The sequence below is a fragment of the Corvus brachyrhynchos genome, unplaced genomic scaffold (assembly GCF_000691975.1).
Source record: "Corvus brachyrhynchos isolate BGI_N302 unplaced genomic scaffold, ASM69197v1 scaffold106, whole genome shotgun sequence".
NCBI classification, from domain to species: Eukaryota; Metazoa; Chordata; class Aves; order Passeriformes; family Corvidae; genus Corvus; species Corvus brachyrhynchos.
In genome coordinates, this window is record NW_008238834.1 from 4,099,968 (window position 1) to 4,121,898 (window position 21,931).

The 21,931-nt window shown below is 39.7% G+C and overlaps 1 protein-coding gene across 1 annotated transcript in view; it reads left to right on the forward strand.

Annotated features, from left to right (window-relative positions):
- Nucleotides 1–21,931, forward strand: part of EMILIN2 (elastin microfibril interfacer 2) — a 31,801-nt gene that overhangs the window by 1,122 nt on the left and 8,748 nt on the right. The window contains exons 3-4 of the mRNA XM_017738232.1: nt 12,763–12,938; nt 14,709–16,625. Of these exons, the coding sequence (XP_017593721.1) occupies nt 12,763–12,938; nt 14,709–16,625 (2,093 nt within the window). The remainder of the gene's footprint in view (nt 1–12,762; nt 12,939–14,708; nt 16,626–21,931) is intronic.

A 21,931-nucleotide genomic window follows, 5' to 3' on the forward strand; every position in this document is an offset into this window, starting at 1 on the left:
CTGCTCTGTGTTGCTGGATCGGCGCGTAAAGGGAGAACCAGGAACGGGAGCCAACCCCTTTACAGTCTGTGTATCCCCTGTCTGTTATCCAGCAAGGGGAGCAGCCAGTGCAAAGATTTTTACGGGGGGTAATGCAAAGTTGCTTATTTGATTTTAATCTTCGTGCGTGTGACCACGTGGTGATCTGTGGAGTGGCCTCCTAGGGCAAGGTGTGGTGCAGCAGGTACAGCAGGCATCAGGGGACAGATGGATCTCACTCACCTGCTGGTAATCGCAGGCAAATCTCCTTTCCTCCCTTTTCCACTTGAAAAACAGTAATATTTACACATTTCTCTTTGAAAGCTCTAGGCGATACACACTCTGTGAAACCACTTCAGCATCGCCAGAAAGTCACTGAAAAGACACCCACAGATTTTCATAGGCTCAGACTTGGGCTGAGGTGATGATGAAGATTGTTTTACAATAAAACTACAGTAACTAGTTTTTATTTTGACATGAAACAGTGAGGATGAGACAGATACTGCTAGATCCTGGGTATTACTGAAACAGAACTTCAGACACTGATGGCGCCTGCCACCCTGGGGCCCATGACAATAGGTGTTCAATGTTTGGCATTCAAATGTGCTGCTTTCTGTTTGTTTGGGTTGTTATTTTTGTTAAAAACCCATCTTTTCTCTCTATAAACACTAGAATTTGAGGGGAAGAAACAAAGCAGACGGCTGAGTAACACTGTCTTGTGTAACTTCCCTTGTTTCTCTTTGGAGTCTTGAACTGGTGATTTTGGACTTCTGACTGAGTTTATGGATGTGTAATGGGGTGTGCCCTCTGTCCTGAGAAGTCTCTGTAATGGAGCTACAGAGGCAAGAGGAGGGGTTGAAGCTGAGCTCTTTAAACACATAAATCACCAAGTATTAAGATAAAGAATTTCAGAGGCAGTAAATTAGGACTTTCATGGGCTATCTGCTAGTAGATAGTGAAGAAAGTGCAAAGGCATTGCTTCTAGCTCAGAAAGTTCTTGCACTGAGAGTGTGAGATTGTTGTCAGGAGTAAGAAGGGGAAGCCCAGCTTGAGCAGGGGCCTGGACTGCATGACCTCCAGCAGTCCCATCCCTTCCAGATTTCTCTGTGGTTCTCTGAAATGGCATTGTCTGTCCTTGTGCTTCTAAACATCTGGAGTTGGCTGCTGTCAGAGAGAGAATATGGGACTGAACAGACATTTGGTCTCACCAGCCATGTCCAGTCTCATGGGTTTTTTTTGTTCTTTTGAGAATGGAATTAGATACTTATCATAAGACTTTTTTTCCTCTGTTTGACTTTCTTTGGTGAACATCACTGTTTTCTTCATAACCATAATGGCAACTGCAAAACAATTCCTTGTTCTTAACATGAAATATTCCTTATTCTTACCATAAAATATTTTTGTCTTGTCACAGCACCAGCTGATTAACACTGAGAGAAGGTGGAATATCAAAATCTTGAAATTGTTTTGTGTTCAAAACTGTTTATAGGTTGTCATTTTATTTTTGTGTCTGTTGCATATATACTGTCTCTTAGTGGCAGAGTAAGAAAGGTGCTAATCCAAAAAGGTCTGAATTGCATGCTTCAAATCCTGCAAACCCCTAACTTATTTCCTGTGAAAAATATTGTTTAATTCAAGAGTAGCAGTCTGAATAACAAAATGTGTTTTTATAGGTTTACTAGCCAATGTTCACAAAAATAGGATAGGAAAGAGCTATAAAACAACAAAGAAATGACTGAGGACTTAGTGGAAATTATTCTCTTTTTTTTCTCCTTTATACACTTGAACAGAGAACTTAAAATGAGCTAAATAGCAGATATTCATGGGAATAAAGTACAGTCCCTGTGTAGTCTCCTCTTGATACCCATGGTTTATCTAAGAGCTCATTCAGCTGCAGACAGTGGGGACAGTGAGATCCAAATCAAACAAAGAGTTCCTTAACTGTATCATGGATGTGTGTGTTTTATTAGTACTTAAGTACTATTAGGTCTATTTTAAAATCAGTCAGTGGATTTACTGTTGGTTTATATTAGTTTAAGACTAGATTTAAAGAGCCCTTCTAGTGTTTAGGTACAGTCTAGGTTATGCCTAACAATTACTTCGATTGCAGTGTATAGGGGAGCATTTCACTACCTTAAACTTGCAGTGTACTCCTGAATTCCTTATGCTCTTTACAGACAAGAGCGTGTGTGCTGCATATATGGATTATAGTCAGCCCTGATTTGCCTTCGAAATACAAAGCTCTGGTGATTAAGCCTAAAATTATATGCATGCATGAACCCTTTTTATCTACCCTTTAGGCCTATTAAAATATAATTTGTCTGAAGACAAAAACCCCAAAGACCCTTGCTGGAATGACTACACTTCTAGGATTGTTAACTGTAAATTCACTTTGGCTGCATGGTGTTTTTCCTGAAAGCTTAAGCTGAAATTCAGGAAATTATTACACTTCATTGTTTAACTGTTTTATAGGTACTTGGGCTCGATAGTGCATTTCCTTGCTGAAAAGTCGGTGAATGCTTTGGCTGATTAAGGTGTCAGGGATGAATGTGAGTTGAAGTGGGGCTGCTTGAGAGATAGGAAGAGAGAGAGTAGAAAGAAAGAGCAGAAATGCCCTTTGAAGTATGTTCCCTTTGAAGTGTTGGGGGCTCCTGATTTATTTTTCTTAAAACTGTGACTAGCAAAGGAAGGAGGAACTTTGTTATTAGTGGGTCATTGGACTGAAAGGTACAAAAATATTAGTGTTTATACTCACTAAAAAGAACTTGGCTGTTTTGAAATTTAATATTGCTTCATAAATAACCGACCCCTCACTGCTTCTTTCGTCATGAATTTCCATTCGTAGCTTTCTTATGAATGGTTTGGTTACTTACTTAGCAATAATAGCAATTTGTAACTAGTAGCATTATCTATTTCTGAAAGAAAAAACATATTGCCTGTCTGGTTAGATCCTACGCACTCTTTAGGGTTGTGTCTTGTCTGGGACATCCTCTGGTCACTGTAGCCGGTTCAGGGTAGGATGTTGTCATAGCAGTTGTTTGTGCAGAGCGTGTGAGTACACCTGGCTGTACCAGAGGTGCACCAATTTATGGCCCAGCACTTTTGGGAAAAGCACTAGTAAGGTTTTGATTTTAAAGTCTGAAGTGAACTGAAGTGGCTGGGGCAGAGGGATATTTTCTGGGTTTCTGCCTTTGCTAGAGAATTGCAAGCAGGACTTCTCCCTACGAGGTAGTAAATCAAATAGAAAAACATTCAGATTGGTAAGGACCTCGGGAGGTCATGCAGTCTCCTCAAAGTCCCCAGCTAACAGCAGAACCAGCTTCAAATTTAGATAAGGTTGCTCAGGGACTTGAAGAAAGGAGTTTTTATCAGATCTCCTAATTCATGTACCAGCCCCCATTAATTATGCTCATGTGAGTAAAGATATCTGTGCTCAAGTCAGGTCATCTTTCTTTAGCTTGTGAGGAGTGAATTTCATGATTTAGTGTAAGTTTCTCATCTTAACACTAATGATGCATTAAGCCCATTATTTCATTTATAAAATGACCAAGAAAATGATGAATGAATCAATAGCTAAATTAGCAAGCCTCTCCAAATTTCTAATTGAGCAATATTTTCCAAATTCTTGTCATTTTATACTTTCAGATGATCATAAATAAGCCCAGTGCCAAACTAATCACAACTTTATTCATGGCCCAGAAGAAGATTCAAAGCACAAGATTGAAATAACTTTAGAGAATGTTGCTACAAGTTTTCTGCATTCATAAATATCGGAACAGATTACTGCTTATGAGTAAAACACTACTTTTAGTAAGCAGCATTCAGCATTTATTAACAATATATTATTGGGTAAAAGTGGAAATTTTATAACTGAAAACCCTCATAGGAGACCTCCAGTTCAAGTTGAATGTTTTCATCCATCTGGCAACCTCAGAACGACCTGGGTGGAGCACATCAGCCCCAGTCTAGGAATATATAGGAAATCCCCATGTAATTTTCAACCTTCTAACAGTCCCAAAGTAGTTTTCTCTGAGACTGTTCTGTTGCTAGAAATTAAGCATGCAGATCAGTGTCAGAGTTCTCAGCACCAGGCAGGATCAAACCTCAGATGCACAAGTCAGCACGGACTGAGCCTGTTTGCTGCTGGCCTCCAGCAATACATATCTCATAAGAAAAACTTCTCAGGATGCACAAAGACTTGAAGGGAAAGCAAGAACTGTTTAATGTTTCCCCTCCAAGTATCTATAAAGGTCTTCAGGACTTTCTTTCCAACTTTGTGTATTTTGTACGAAGCAGAATCTCTTTGTACAGGCTCCAGCTAGCTGACTACATAGGGAGGTTAGCCTAGGGGCTTGTGCATTGAAAACTGTAAGGAAACTCAAAAAACTTCAGTCTCCTGGAGTGCTTGTTTGAAAATCTTTGAGATCCTGCTGGGTGTGGTAAGTTTTCCTGGCTGCCTCCCTAAGCCTGAAATTGTGCATCTCTGTCTCCACGCACTGAACGCAGCAGAGTCTTTTTTCTCCGTGAACTGGACAGGGAATTTTCATTCCATGCATCATTTGAGTTTGTTGCAATAATGTAAAAAAAAAAAAAAAAATCCCATGCTACTCCTCACTTCACATTAATGTAAATACTTAGAGTTTCATGCTCTTCTGATTTGAGAAATGTGTAACCTGGAGGTCTGGGGCCTCTTCTGTTAAGCACCAAACTGTTGCCAAAGAAATAAGTTTTTATTTTCAGGGAGCTGCTGACCAGTTAAGGTGTATTTCATCGTAAATACCCAAATAACCAAGGAACATTCTGTACCATTAGACCATTAGTGGGCAGTGCCAGTTTTACACATTGGGGATATTGTGACTCCCATCTGACTTCAGTTTTGCATTCACATCTCATCTTTCCTTTGCCTTCTGGTTCACTTTTAACTTGGTGTCTTGGAAAGTAACTGCTCTCAAAACAATGCTCCATTTTATTCTTGAAGTTGGGGTCCCACTTAATCCCACAGGTTAGCTCTTGCCTTCATGAAAGTATTGCTTGTTTGTTTCATCTGGGTGTATTTTCAAATAATCTCCAGCAATAGCTCTTTCTAGAGCATTCTAGAATTTCATGGGCAGAGAAGCAGAAGAGAGACTGAGCAGGAGCTCAGTTTGTCAGGCAGCTTTATCAGTAGCAGTGCTCTGCATCCTCACTTCATCTTTCCACTCGTGTAAAGTGAGAAACTTGATCCCTACTGCTGGGAGAGGCAGGTGATGATGTTGTTAACATATAACCTGTTGCAAAGTTGTTCCTGTTCCATCACTGTTAAGAGTACATCACTTTGCGGCTCTACAAAACTTTCCTGAAATCCTTTTGAAAGGGCTGTATTTTCAGGGTTCTCCTATCCCATTCTATTTAGGTGGGATTTTAGTAGCTTCCTGTTGGTGTGTTACCATGTGTTTGACTGGCATTTCAACATTGTAAATCCCAAGACTGAAGTTCTGCTCTGAGCCACAGGCTGCCTGTGGCTCTAAGTTACTTAAATACATCCTATGTCTTGGTTTTGCTGTTCATAAGAAAAGGATGCCTACCTAGTGGTAATTTATGAACATTAAGCATAATAACATCTTAAAGTTCTGGGCATTTCCTGCTGGACTTTAATGGTCAGCTTTTTGAAAATAAGACCCTTGGCAGCCAAGAGAGAGTTAGACAGGTAGGTAGGTATTTGTGTATGTGTGTGTGAAGATGTATATACAACAAGAAGAAATACCTAATATGTGACATGAGCTGACATTTCAGAATGTGCTTGGTTCTTTCTTCCCACAAAGAATCGTTTCTCTCCCAAGAGAGAAAATTGTAGTTTGAATCTCATCTTTTTTTGATAGAAGAATTCCAGCTGAGTGGCATAAAATCCACTGTAAAAGTAATAAACAATGGCACTTCTGGAGACTTTGAAATGAAACCATGTGGTTTTGCCTGAGAATAGTTGAATGTTTTTGTCTTCTACCAGTTCCTGTAATCTTCTGTCCTTCTTACTGAGCAAAACACGAACTTTGCAGTAAAATTCAGCCAGATTCTCTCAGATGCATTGAAATAGTGTTCAGTATTGAAGACAACTAAGTGCCAGCGACCAGGCTGTAGTGAGCTAATTGGGGCACCATGATTCTCGGCTTCTTCCCTGGCACCAGTAGATGAGATGACTGTTTTATTTAGGGATAGACAAAAACAACTTTTTCCTTCCTTGTATGAAGGAGTAATACAATCACCTGTGCCAGGTCTCTGCCCACTTAGCAATTTCTTCCAGATGGAAGGCCATCCTCTCCCATCATGCTTTCCAGGTAGCGTGAAGACACCAAGTAAAAATAATCGATGGAAGAAAGTACTGAGTCTCTCAATGCTCATTCCTATTCTATGAAACATTCAGTGTAATTACAGTGCTTTTGTAGTCAGATACTAAAGCACTCTTTGCAGTGACCTGGATGGGTGATTTCTTGGCTGTGCACACAGCAGGCAGTTGTGTTCCTGTGGATGCAGAGTGTTTTGACTCATTCCCTTTCTTTCCTTCAGTTTGTGTCCCTGTTAATGCTCTCAGCCAGCAGCAGTATTTTGTTCAGGATTTAGCTCAGAACAGATCAGGTACAAATGTTGGCCATGCTATACATGAGGGCAAATTTTATTAAGAACTCCCTTGTGTGCCTGTGCGAGCCTGGAGAAGCTGAGTCTCCTTGGTCATATGCCCTAGTGATGCTTGTCATAACTTTATATTTTCCACAGGAGTGCCTCAAAACTTTGTTTCTTCCAGCACAAAAAATTTTGAAACACTCTTGCTGCTTTCACTGAACACTTAGACTTCTGTAGGTTCATCTGTTCCTGTCAAAACATCTTTTCACTGCTTGCTATAAACGCCTTAGGACAAATTCTTAGTAAAGACACATTTTTCTCAAATTAAGCTCATCTGTGGGCTGGAATACAAGCTAGCTGCCAGTGCTGCTGTGTAGTAGCAAGGTAATAAAAGAATGAAAAACAAAGGTGGGATTTGATTCACCCTGACCTAAATTGTCTGCCCTGTATGCAGAGGGATGAAACTGAGCGTGGGAGCTTAGACGTGCAGTGATGGTGACTCAAATGCAAGTCAGTGGTGTCCAGCACACTCTGTAGGTAACAGGATGTAAATAATGACTTTAGGGTGAGATGCAGCCCTGTTTTGACTCTGCTGGCTGTGTTGACTATTTCTGTTTGCCTTCATGGAAATACAGACCCTTAAAGCCTGTCCTTACCTACACAGGAGGCACCTGAAATCCCTGTGTGCTGAAACTCACTGTTACTGACAACTGCTAAAATCTCCGAAGATTTCAGTGGAACTAGGATCTCTACCACCATTTTCAGGGCTTACAATTAAGCCTGCGCTCTCGAGAAGCAGAAAACTTAGGATCAACTGGTTCTAGTTCAGTGTTTGTGTAGTATAAACAGCCAATAAGATGTATTTTCAGCCTACAAAATAAAAAAATGCTTGGTCAAAATATGATTGCATTTAATTACATCTTCTAGGTAGTGTTTTTGAGTGGTGTCTATATGCCACTTAAGTGCTCCCATTGCAATATATTGGAGATTTAGATGACTGGGACTATATAACTGTAGTATAACTGTATAAATATAACTACCAGACTATGCAATTTACGAAGAATGTGTCTACATGCAATAAAAATGTTAGAGTGTAGATTTTGTATCTTCTATTTTGTAAAGACAGAAATTTGCAGGCTGCTGAAATCATGGGACTCGTTCCAATCACTACAGAATTTTGGACCAACCTTGAGGCTTTGTGCTCAGAGTAAACATTTTTTATGCTGCTTATGTAGAAACATGCTGATTCTGTGGTCCCTTCCTCACGGTGAGGATGTGGTGGCACTTATCTCATTGCATTTCCCAGAAGGCTGAATGCTAATATCTAGTTACAGAGCTGAGCCATATGTTTTCCCACCAATTTCACCCAAGTGTTTCTGATTTGTTTTATCACTATTAGGTGACATTCCAAATATCAGTGTTAACTGTTTCCTTCTGTGGCTTAGCACCATGAGAATATTATAGCTCATTCCCTAGTCAAAATGTCTAGCATTTACAGCAAACATGTATTTTTAATCAAGCATTTTCCTGTGGAAGTACTTCTCTCTCAAAGAGGAGGAATATTTGAATGCTATTGTCACCCTGTACAACTTCATTTCAGCTGTGAAACACTTAAGATATTAAAAGTGGAGGTTTGTGTTAGTGGTCTGGGTGTGTTTTCTCATTTGATCAGCATGTTGAGTTCATGATGAAGGTAGTAGGTGTGGGTAGTTACAAGCCTGTTGTGGAAAAACTCCTGCAAAACAGCTGTTCTTATGTTCTCTGTTGCAATGAAAGATTAGAGGTAGTTGATATTAACCTTTATTCATGCTTTATAAAAGAATGATTTCAGTATTTAGCTCAGTTCATCAAGAGATTATGACCACCATCTTGGACTTGAAGTCCACAGGAGAATGGAGTGACTCGGCACAGTAATTGCTGGTGTGTTATATGTAATTTCTAACCACATAAGAAATGACTATTTTTTAAAATAGTTTTGAAGTATACTTGTAAAAATAATTAACGTTTGTTAACACTTATTTGAATAGCAGAAATCCAAGTCAAACAGAGGAAGATTTGATGTTTTACTGGTTTTAGTTGCATTGCAGCATATATAGGTGTAAAAGCGGAGCCTCAATTTTTAAGAGACTTAGGAAACTTTTGTGGACCCTTTTGACAAAATTGCTTCACTAGATAACTCTGTAAAGATTCACACCTGCCAGATAAACAGTGTGAAACTTGATGTTATATTCCAACCATGTATCTTTATCCAGCTTCATAGAGAAGCAACATTTTGCTCTGAGTGCCCTGAGTGCATTTTATGTGTTTTGTGTGCTTGTGATTGCATATTATATGTTTGCTATGACTATGAGTGAGTAGTTGGATTCAGAATACTGCAGATTTAAATAAAGACATGTCTAATTTGTACATTTTGATAGTTCCCAGTCCTATGTCTTTCACATACATAGAATCACAAATTATTCTCAGGATGCAGTCCCTAGAATAAAATTATGGTTTGTTTTGTTAGAACTGTAAGCAACAACAGAATTGTGTTCAGTGCTGTTAGACTGCTATATCCTAGCAAAATCATGGAAGTCTCCAGCTCCTCCTCTGAAATTCACTGAGTGAGCAAAGTTCTGACTTTAAAAAGCATCTTGTATGATTGAGAATCTCCCTGGGGCTGGATGCATGCTGGTGACTGTCATTTGCCAGTGCACCGTGACACCTTTTCTTTCATGGGCAGCTTGCACAGCAGCTGTGCATGAAGAATGTCATTGGTAGAGAAGCTGTAGCAGTGAAGTTGTGATTTTAAAGAAATTTTTATGTGACTGGATTCAAATTAGAGAAGTGCTAGTGTAAGTTCCTGTTTCCCAGCCTTACATGACTGGCCCTCCTGGAGGAAATGGGAGTAGCTCTCCGTGATTCATTCAGCTGGACTGGCAGTATAGAGAAGTAGTTCTTGGTAAGTAAATCCCAACTGAATTTTTGAGCTTTCCATGAGTATAACTGTCTTGTTACCACAGTTCAAAGTCTGCAATATGAAAGCTGTTCTAGATCCAGATTTTGAAATGTTCTGATTCTAGCTTATTTTGGCTCTAGGAAAATAGTGACTTAGGATTCAGGTTAATCTGTATTTGATGTACCATATCCGAAAACAAAACAGATCCAATTTGTGTATTTGCTTGAGTTCTCAAACTTGCAAGAATTTGTAAGAAGTGGACTGCATTTCAAATAGTTTTTTAAATTAAATAGTATTTAAACATTTTATGCCTATTAGGATCAGGAAACAATAAAACAAAAAAGAGTAAGAACGTCAAGTATGCCTGTTTTTTAATTTTAAGATGGAGTTTGGAAAAGTTTTAAATTTTTGACGCTGAAAAAATATTAAGCTTGATTTCTTTTTATTTGTTTATATTCTTCTTTTGCATTTGGTTGTGTCTTATGATTTGTCTGACTGTTGAAGTCATCTCAAAGTGTCTATCTTGATGAATATGACTACAGACAAGGTGTTCAAAGAGAAAATTGTCAGAAATGTGATGGAAAATCCTTGTTCTGTAGTTTGAGTGAAGAAGCACACAATTTGCATATAAATAGTTCTTATTCATTTTATGAAATTAATTTCAGCTATATTCTTAAAGCTTTGTTAGGGAAAAAGAGAGATGTGGCATTTGAAAATAACCAAAATACTGTAATTTTCAGGAAGGGCTTTGGCCCTGAAAATAAAGAGGAACACACACGAAGTTAGAAGCAGTTAAGTGTTTTATGGAAATCATACAGAAATATGTACAACCATTTCCGGCATGTGAAAACTGATCTGGAAGTTCCAAGTTTGCACTTCAGTAATGTGGTGGTCGTGAGAGAGGTTGTAATGACTCTCAAAACCACTTCAAAACACTAAAGCATCTAGCTAATCCTGTGCTCCTGATTCTGGCAGCTAGCTGGAAGGAAAGGATTCAAACCCAAATTATCTACACAAGATGTAGTTTAATGCTTTAGATAAGGGAGAAGGAAAAGGAAGTTCCTGGGTGGCCGGGATATTGTTCTTCCCAGTGGTGCCCTCTACGTTGCACTCCTGTATTTAATTTTTAAAGCACTTGACCTTGGGGATTTCTGTACTTTGTAAACAGGATTCAGCAGATGTTTAAGTGAAAACTGTAGAAGAAATGATGAGCTGGAGTGCAGTCTACAGCTGTTTCATATATGGTGTTCAGAAGGTATAAAAGGGTTGGAAACCCTCTCTGAGTTTATGTGCTCCAAGTCAGAGTATGAAAAGCTGACAGCCACAGCAAACCACTGCAGTTATGAGCAGCTCATAGACAGAGATACAGCGCAGCCTGCCCCTGCCCTCCTATGCAGATTCACAGAAGAAGGGAGAGGCCTCCAGAGAGGCTTATTAGTATAAACTACTCTTGGCCTAGAAATAGTTGCAAAAAAATATGATTGTCTCTAGTGAAAGCAGCTTTTTCCCCTTAAATGAGAAGTCGTAGACAAAGTAATAATGTGAAACAACACTGAGTATTTCCCGAGTGCAGAAATTAGACTATATTGTGGCAGAATTGGGAAAGATACAGTTGGAAAAGAAACCAATTCCTAATTAGCAGTTAGTATTTTAAGCACACCACTGCAAGTTTGTTACCAAAAAGGGACAGCAAATGGCTGTCAGATGGGGGGACATTATATTAAAGTTATGTATCTGAAATATGCTGAATAAAAAAGTGTTAGAATTATTTCAGCAACTATTTGCATGTGTGGCAGGAGAAGCCTTGAAGGGTAACAGTAAGTTAAGTCCCTCTCTGTGACTTTCGGCAGGAAATGTTTCACAGTCTGTGTAAGATTTACTTCTTTCCATTTGGTAGCTGATTACTGATTTTTTTTTTTTGGACCAGTAAGGAATTTTGCATATTAATACAAGGCCACGTTCAATGAAATACGTGATTTTTGTGGGATAGCACGGCTGCTTCTGGTGGTGTTCTGTACTGTATTCTCTCTGTCCCAGGATAGAGCCCCTGTGAGCCCAGCCAGGCTGTGGCTGAAATCTACTGCAGAGCTCCTGTAGATTCCTTTGCTACTGTTCTGCATTTATTCTGCTGGTGTTACTGTTTAGGAGCACCTCAGCTGTGAAGTGAGCCTGTCATTCATTAATGGATGCAAACTGTTCTAATCTGAAATAATCTTAAGGAAAAAGGTCTGAAAAAGCCATAGGGAAATTAGTAATGTGATGCTAGTTTTACTCAGAGAAAAGAATTCACCTGAGAAATTGGGATGACTTTTTTTGTTTGTATGTGTTCCAAGAATACCATTTTATAGAGCTCAGGTGGCAAATCCCTGTTTTACTCATTTTCCTCATCTCTCAACCCAAAATAAGCTGTACCTTAAATTGATGTAGTTTTTATCCAATAGCATAGGGGATGTGTTTGAAGGGACGTTATGGAAGAAGTCTTTGGTTAAAGAAAGTTGCACAACCAGAATCAGTTTGTCATTTATTAACTTCTAAGTTATTAATCAGGGAAGCTCAAGGTTGTATGTACATAATGTGTGCATAGGTTTGTCTGCCAAAACCTCTTCAACTTAACTGATGAAGTAGGAAAGAGTTGATTTCTTTGTTGGTTGTAGTGTTTCATCTGACTTCTCCTTTCATGTCCTCATCTGAACTCACACTTTCATCATTTTGTCCTTCACTGGAATATCCCTCCCAGCTTTGACTGCTCTGTTCATATGGGTTCTGAGGAATGGTTTAAGTGGAGACTGTGGAAAGACAAGTGGGACAAAGCAGGCAGAAGCATTTTTGTGATGTTCAGAAGAGCCCTGGGGGGAGGGTTGCAGTGAGAAGTTAGAGGAAAACCATTTTGAATTTATAGAGTAATACACTGGTGGTCCCTGCTACTCTCAGTGGTGTCTGATGAGTTGTACCTTCACTTGCCACATTTTATCCCTCTGCTCATACATGAAAGCCCCTATTCCGTGGCTCCCTATCATGACTGTGTTGAGTGGAGGCAGCTTTAAAACCTAGACAGAAACATTTGTTCATTTGATGTTTAAAGCAGAAAATGAATCATAGCTGTAAGTGTTTGATTTTCATTATAAAACCCCCTGAAACCTATTTTAATTTTAACTTTAATCTAAATAGCAGCTTAGGTTACGAATTGTTTAAAACACTTTCTGTTTTCGCAGATACCGAACGAGTTTCAGACCTCGGTACACAGTTGCCTATAAGACAGTAACAGAGCTGGAATGGAGATGTTGTCCTGGCTACAAAGGGGAGGACTGCAGGGAAGGACCAGCAGAAAAGCCAAACACTGCTCGTCGTCCCACAACACCAGCAAAAGCTGTTGTGAAGAAAGGCACAGGTAACTTCTTGTTTGTATGCACAATCATGTCTGGTTTCTTGTTTTGTCTTCTAAGGATAAGAATCATTATGGTTTCTATTAAACTCAACTACTGCCAAGTACAAAAGCCATAGGAAAGACTCTCTGTGGTGGGAAAATAATAGCCAGGCCATAGCAGTCTTGATACAGGGAATTTTCTGAAGAGTAACAGAAAAATGGGCTGTAGAACACTGGCTGGAAATGCCAGCTGCCTACTCATGGTTCCAGAAAATCTTTGTGTTAAGACTGTGGGTTTTGTAATTTTACAGGGGGTTTTTTTGTGGTTTCTCCAGTGCTCAGAAAAAAAAAATTAAAAAAGAAGAACTGTTATTAAAACAAAAGAAAAACTCAGGTACTAATTTTAATCATATATAAGGGTTCCTAGCAGTTTCGCCATGTTTTGTTCAAGATTGTGAAGATTTTACAGATTCATGTTAGACTACCTGCCTTAATAATGAGTAAGGGAATAAGTAAGGATAAGCCTCAACTTCTCAAAAAGTATCTTAAGGAATGAATGATGTTTGTTTGTGTAGGATACTGTCTTCTGAAAGGGCAAGAAGGAATTCTGTTACTGCCATATTATACCTTTTCTCCATTAAGAAAAAATGATAAACAGATGTTTCTTTCTGAAGGACTTTTTCCGACATAATTGGAGATTAGTGTCACATACAGCACTTAGTCAGATTTCCACATGTGTTTTCTGTGTAGTGGAATGTATTGAATGACTGAATACATGGTTTCAGACTAGTCCCATAGATTATATATCTGCTTTAAAAACAAGCTTTTAAAATATTTTGTTAGCCAGCCTAAAATATTAATTCCAAATGATGATAATAAAACATCATGGTATCTGTACCCTTCTCCCCTCTTCTAGACAAAATTAAAAATTACTTTGCCTTTTCCTGCAGTTTATCCTTTCTTGACCTCTGATAATGTTTGTTTTTTATTTTGTGGTTCTGGATTTTCTGCAATTGTTACATATTTTGCTTGAAACTGAACATCCAGATTTGTACGTGGCTCTGTAAATGTGGTGCTACTAACGACAATATTCAGATTCATTAATTGATTTCTCATAGGTAAAAAGCAGATTGCAGCTAAAAGTCTTCTCTTTCTGATTTTCATTCAATGAGGATAAGGTATTTTTATCTAACAGTTTTGAATGTGTAGAACTTATGCTTTTATGCATGGTTTTATTGCCTGCTTAAATATATGTCAAATAATTAGGTATTTGTGAAGCAAGTATGATAAGTGGAGTGTCTTGCAGAACCTCATGTCATATATGGGATGTATATTTGGACCCCAGTTCAGTAAAACACTGAAGCACAAACCTACTTCAGGCACATAAATGACTGCCACTGAAGTTTTCAGTGGGAATTCAGGGGCAAATTATTGTTATAGGAGATGCAGTGGTTCTAAGGTGGTTGGGCTGTGATGTGTATGGATCTATAATGGTCTGTTATATATGCTGCAGCTCAAATCCATTGCTGAGCAAAAGGGATGATTCTGCTTGCCAGTTTATGTATGGCCACTGTATCTTGGAAGGAATTGGTCACTGTTCTCAAACTTTTAGTTCTGACGGTTTTGATAACGTATTAATTATAAACAACTGAAAATAAGGACAGAAAAGACAACAAGCATTAGGCAGTTTAAATCATTATTTCATTGTAAAGAAAAGTGAAGTTAACTGCAGCTGATTGAAACAGATACCACTAGGAATATTTACATCCACATTTTGTTATTTCTGGGAAACAGATGCAGAACCAACAGAAGCACCAGAGCCTCCACCATATGAGAAGAGAATGCAGTTTCTTGAGGACGAATTGTTTAGACTTACACGGTCTGTGATTGAACTTCAGTCGTCTGTGGCAGGTGTGAATGAAAACCTGAAGCTGACTGTACAAGAAGATGCTAGCAAGATGTTGGTCACTTGGCTGAACAACCTTTACGACCGCCCAGAGCCTGACAGTGCAGTTGGTGGTGCAACAGACACTATTCAGCTGCCAGGACTCTTCAACAATAAAGATCAAAAAGACCCTTTTATTGATTTTGAAATGGAAGATATAAAATCTGAGCTAGCTGAGGTCAAAGAAGCCTTGAAGATGAGGAATGATGAGCTGGAGGAACTGAATGGAAAGGTAAAAGGTTATGAAGGACAATTGAAACAACTGCAGGAGGTAGCACGAGGACCTACAATAACAATGCCCCGTGACAATATATATCAGGAATATATAGACTCAAAATTTGAGTCCCTCAGGCAAGAAATAATGGAAGCACTTGAAAAGGAAGTGGCAGATCTGAAGAACTCCTGTGAGGATATTCAGCAGCAGTACGATGGCAATAGCTGTGTAGGGATAATCAGTGTTATAAAAGGAAAAGAGAATGACTTGAGAAAAGAAATAAATATGCTCCGCACTCAGATTCCATCAAATGACTCCAGTTGTTGCAAGAAGGGCGAGGGAAATGACTTTGACCAACAGATGAAAGATTTAGATAAGAAGATTGACAGAATTGTGGAAGCACAGAGGATGTTGAATGTCAGAATAGATAATGAAATCATTCGATTGTCAACTCCAGATCTAGAAGATGTGTTTGGTGAGAGGCTGGAGGAGCTGGATGCGAGGATGAATATTACGGAACGAAATGCTGAAGAGCATTGTTTTTATGTCGAGGAGACTCTCCGCAGTGCTATCGCTGCTGAGGTGGACGAACTGAGAGACTTGTTCGACCAAAAGCTGCGGGCACTGGAGGTTAGGCTGGGCGGCACTATTTTAGAGCTTGCCAACACCACAGACCCAGATGGAATGTTTGTTAATCCTGGGCCCATCTTGCCCAGCGATGCAGGATTTGCAAATGAGCAGTTTACAGCAGAGATGAATTTCCTGAAGGACAAACTGCTGTCACTTGAACAGGTCTGTGGGCAGAAATGTCAGTCTACACCACAAGGTATGGAGAGCCTTCAGAAAGAGCTAGAAAATTGTAATGACAAGTACAATCACTTGCTTTTGAAAACAGAGAATAATTCTGTTCTCCTGCAGTCTCTAAATAGCTCTCTTAATGAGAAACTCAGCTTAATTAAGAGTAACCAACGTGATATGCAGAAAATGCAGAGAGATGTGCGTGTATTCCGATACAATCTAAATGCCATTGATAAAGATATGAAAAATCTTCAAGATGGCCTGAGTAGCTGCAGGGAGCAGCTTCTGGGTGTCAATTCGACATGCAGAAAAACACAACGAGGTGTCTTCCGAAAAATTGATCAAATGCAGAGGACATTTGCAAATCAAACTGCTCATTCCAATGAGAACTGCTGTGGTGAAGTGAAAGACAGACTAGAACAATTGAATGACCATATCCTGAATGATCTTAGCAAGTGCAAAGAAAAGACCCAAGGTGTCCAGGAGGGTGTTTCAGATGTTGAGAGCAGGGTCTCACATGTTGAAAAAGTCTGTGGCAAGCTGGACTCTGTTTCAGACAGCTTGCAGAATATAAAAGACGGTCTGAATAAGCACGTGAGCAGCTTATGGAACTGCATCCGTGAAATGAATGGAACTATAGCATCTCATTCTACTGATATTTCTGGCCTCAAAAAGTCTGTACAACAGTTTCATAGTCAGGTCTCCAAAATCACCACAGACATTGAAGGCGTGCTGAAATCTCAGTCTGACACAAGTAAGTTCCTTGCTTTCTTTTTTTTACTTTTGTTTGTTTGTTTGTTTTTCATCTGGCTTTCCTTTCTGAAACGCTTAGAAAAGAACTAAACAAGGGAGGAAAAACTTAATATTACACAATATCTACTTTGTTTTTACAGTGACTCTAATTTTGGCTCTTTGCTCCAGAACACCACAGAGTACTTTGAGTGCTTTTAAAAGTACCCTTCAAAAAAATAAAAAAGAAGTCTTACATGTTTTTATGTTACTTCGAGCTAGAATAAAGAGAGTGGGAAAAAGTAGTGGTTTTGAATAGTGATTCTAAAGTGAGTTTTTATGTAATAATTGTCTGTATTATTCCAGTTCATTTGATTTAATTTTTGTTTTGTTTAATTTTGTTGTTGATGATTATTCTGTATTTCTCAGGGAAAATTGAACAGTAAATAGAGAAAACTGAAGTCAAATGAATTCAAATTTATGATAAAAAAGATTTCCTCTAAGTTGTGTTTTTAGCATGGTTAATGATTATAATTCAGCACCAACTCTTTGATCTAGAAGTTTCACAAGTGAGCTCTGGCATATTTTGGCATGGCAATATAAGACTAGTGCTTCATCTCTCTCCCAGAAGCTTCCATTCCCACAAGGTTGTTGGCAGTAGTTGGCACATTCCAGCTGGCAGTGTTCTAACACCTCAGCTGGTTCTGTTAGTCCAACATGTTGGTGCAAATCTACCTCCACAGGTAGTTTAAAGTTTGCATCAGAGCAGATGAGAAGCCAGGGCACATTCCCTTTGGCTCAAAATGCTGGGAAATGGTAACCTCAGCATGTTGGTGAGCCTTGCTATGAAGGTTTAGAGACCTTGCCCAATGCCATCCAGTTCCCTCTGCAGTTCTTGCTCAAAATTTCAGCAATGGGTTGTTTTTCTGAGACTTGAAGTTTACAGGAGGAAGCTGAGTTCCTCTTTTCCCGTTTCTGTTAACATGACACAAAATCATAGGAATTGGAGACTGTTTTGAAGCTGCACTCCCCAGGTGGTTGATGCGTCTGGTTCTAATTCTGTGCATGTATGAGATAAATAAGAGGCCAATTTCTTTGACTGGCCTAAAATTAGAAGAGGTGCTGAGGGAAGAGCCTGTGGGCTGTTGCAACTGATGGTGGTTGGGAGAGATCAGATGCAAGACTCTTGAGTGTTCTTTCTTGAATGGACAAGTTGTGTTTCTTGAAGGGTCTGAAATTAATTTCTGTAGAGAGACTTGAAAACCTGTGATAGATGTGTTTCTTTTGTTTAGTTGTTTAAAACCAAATGCATAGCAGCGCTTGACACAAAAATCCTTCTGAGGTGAGAAGCTTTTGTGTGAATTAAAAAAAAAAAGTTTCTTTTCCTTTAAAGGAGGAAATGGAGTGAAGAGGGACTGTAAATTTCAGGTGATTCTTTTACTGTAATTTTGACTTAAATTCAACAGGGTTAGGACCTCTATCCCTAAACCTTGCAGAAGCAGACCCAGTCTCCATTAAAATGGAACATGATGTATCTGTATAATCCTGTTTCTCATCCGTCTTGCCCAGAATTAACTAGCACTAGGGACCAACATTGGAGAAAGGTCCAAGATACACACAATTAGTAATCTTTCTTCTGCTATTTGAAGCAGGTGTTCAAGTAACCTCATGGGTTGCATTTATCAGCCCTTGTTACAATATATTAAAGCATTAAAAAGCCTCAGCACGCCTGGGTTTCCATAAAATACCTTTTCAGGGCAGACTGCTCCATCCACCACTGGGTGATAAAAGGCTATGGAAGGACGCTGCTGCTGGGTCTGGGGTGGAGGAGCTCTGAGCATCCCTTGCTGCTCTGGGGTGCCTCTGGCCTCTGCAGGATTTGTGAAGCATACACTGCAGTTCCCAAATGTTTCCAATTACAATAACACTGTCTGGCACAGCAGCCTAAGTAAGTTTTGATGGCTGGAGTAGCAGAAAGATTTTGGCAGAAGAGCCTTTTTTGGAAGTGATTTTGGGAACCCTGTTACATGAGTTGGGGTATGGCTTTAATTGTTTTTACATCTGTGATCTGCAGCATTGTCTCCCATACCAATGTTATTTGACAGGAAGACCTGGACTTGGATCAGTGGAGAATTTCTTAGGCACAATTTGCCAGCATATCATAGCATTCAAACGATGTCATCTGACTTCAGAGGGGCCGAAAACAGAAACAAGTTGTTACTAATAAAGTTGTTTAAGGGCAGTAAGGCAAGGATGTGTTGCAAGAAATAAAATGTAAAATCTTACCAAGCAGTGTAAAGCCCAGCAAAGTCAAATGACCCTCATCTTAAAAACGTGGCTGCATTTTCTCCCATATTTTTTATTAAGAGGTTTAAAATGCCTCAATCCTCAAACTAACAAGGCAACGTAGTGATTGACTGTGCATCAGGTATGAACCCAGAGACCAGAAATGTATTTTATTTGTTGCAACTCCTGGTGAAGGTAGTGAAATGTCTACAGCACGCAAGGCAGTGGTGACAGCAGGCAGTGGTCTGCTCGAAGCATTTAGGGAACCATGCACGATGTGCTCTCCAAGGTAAAGCAATCCAGCAGCTTTCCATTCCCATTAAATGGTGCCTTCCCCCAGCTCCATGTCTCATAGTCCAAGTTGCTCTCATTGCACTCTGTTCCTCTCTGTGGGTATGTTTGTTCTTCACATGGCACGAAACTGAAAGACATGTTAAAGTTGGTGGTCTCTTTTAACTTACTGCCTACTCATGTATAGGCAGGATTCACAGATCCATGAAGTTTTCCAGGAACCAAAAGTGTGGTCTTGCAGCCAGATACCATGCTGGGAGTGCAGTTTGCTTTGGTTACGGTTATTTGACCTGACCTGCCATTCCTATGGTAGTTGGCTGGGTAGCAGGGCTTTGAAACCAACAGCAAAATGTTGTCTGGTGAAGTTGTGGCCTAAGAAACCAAATGTGTGCTCTGCATTACAGCATCGATAAAATGCAACATAAAATTTTAATGTGGTGGTGTGAATAGTCATATAGTCAGTTCCTCTGGGCTCCCTGTGAGCTTGTGCACAATGCTGCTTTCTAACAGAATTGTAAAGTCCCCTTGGTGTCTGTAACAAAACTCAAGTGAGGTCTTTTTGGCTACTTGTGAGAGCAAGCACAGATTCCTTTACTTGCTAGTTAGCTTTATGCACTTTGTTCCTGTGTGATTTGGGGGCTGAGGAGAGCATGAGAAGATGCTGGTATGTGATGTGGTAACCACATTGCCACTCACAACAGTGATGACAAGCAGAGCAGCAAGGCTGCTGCTGCTGAGAACCGTGTTGCTGTTCCTGGCTGCATAATGATCTCAGCTCTATTCTTTGCCTTCCCAGATAGATGGGAAGAGGATGGGAAGATTTTGTTTGTGGCCTGCTCAGCAAAGTTAAAGCAGATCTCTACACACACGTATCTGATTGCTTCCACTTGAAGTTGAGCTTTAGGCAAGTGATTCTGGATTTAGTGTTGTGGAGATGGGACAGTTCTGAATATTGCAGTATTTATGTTGCATGCAAGGAAGCAGTTTCCTCAGGATATGGGACTTCAGCAGTTGATGGTTATTTAAAGGTCCAGAAAAACAAGCAGAGAAAAATATTCATTTTTCCAGTGTCATTTCAAATAACTGTCTTTATAAAGCTCAGCATAATTGACTCAAGAAATGACAAGTACGTGCATCCCAAGGTAAAGTATTTTGTCCATTTGTTTTTTCAGTGAGGTTAATCTGAAGATTTTAGTTGAAGGTCTAAATGAGTACCTCTGTGGACAGAAGTTGTCTCACTAAGTTAACAATTCTGTTAAACAATTCACCTCAATACTTAAAGACTTTTTTTGAAAGATTTTATAAGATTTTTTTAATCTTAGGGTTTTAATGAAAAATAATTTTAATCTGTATAAAGTGACCATTTCACTCTCTAGGCCTCTGCCCCGTGGGCTGAGTGAGCTTCAGCCCAGCTTTGTGGTGCGTTGCTTGTATGAGTTTCAATTCTCCTCACAGTTAAAAGCCAGCCAGCAAAGCTCAGGGAGGTTTTTTTTCTAGCAGCCATATCTAGCAAATGAACGCAGGTGGTGTGAGACTATGACTTCAGACAGGCTCCCAGTACTCTGGAAGGCTTATGTGGGCTTTTAAAGCTTTTATGAGACTGAAAACAAGAAATGAGATTCACAAGGGTAAAGTGCAGCTGTTGAGTTGTCACAAAACAGCACATGGGTTGCCAGTGACATTGTCTGGACCCCAGCCATGCGTTTGGGACAATACCTGCACAACTTTGTTGTATGCTCTTCCCCAAAGGCGCAGAGTAAGGCTCTCCTGGGGTCCCCAGACACACAGCCGAGCCAGGGGAAGCCTCACACCACATCTGCTTCTCGGCACAGCCAGCTGGCTTAGCCCTAGCCACTGGTGAATTTGCCTTGGTTGATTTTGGACTGTACTGAAGTGCTTCATTCTGAACCACTCAGAGAGGTGGTCTCCACTGTGGACCATGGCAAGTATGTCTGGTGTGTGATGGGTTGTGTTAGATAAATTTGCAACAGGATGTTTGCCCATTTCCACAGAAACTCACATCCATCCCTGTGCCTAAAGACATGTTTTGGTCTCAAAATGCAACCAAAGCAACCTATGCTGAATTTTAATTTAGCATGAAATTGTATTTATTCTGTGTAAAAGCTGTCATTGCATCTGCTAAAATCTACACATTTGTAAATTTCTGTTCTTAGTGTAGATGTAATTCAGCTTTACTCTTGGGAGGACGCTGCATCCTTAAGTGTCATCTAGGACTTCATTTTTATGAATAAACCATAATTCCTATAAAGGGCTTAGAACTTGACCAGATACACAAATGTAACCATGTCAGCGCTGTTCAACTCTGATGTCATGTGGGTTGGCTGCCCTAGTGGAAAAGCCTTTTAATGGTATCTCTTCTATTTAAACAATAAAGAATTTAGTGATAGATCATATCCTGGGCTTCTGCCTTCATTGTCAGAAAATATTAGTAATGGAAGTACTTGGAAATTTAAGTCCATTGCTTTTAAAAGTAAGGGAGAAAAACCACTTAAGTCATGTTCATTTACCGATGTTTTTTGCTGTGGATAATTTTCGTTATGATCGTGCTAAAGGTCCAGCCTTGTGCTGGGAGTTGTGTGAGTACAGAGTCAAAAGCAAGCACGATGGGTGTGAGGGGTTGAGGAGAACTGAAGTGAAAGCAGAAAGAGAGAGTACGCTCTAGAATGAGGGTACCAGTGGGAATAAATTTGACACTCAGCCTGCTTGGTGCAGAAAGGCCAAGCTGGTCTAGCA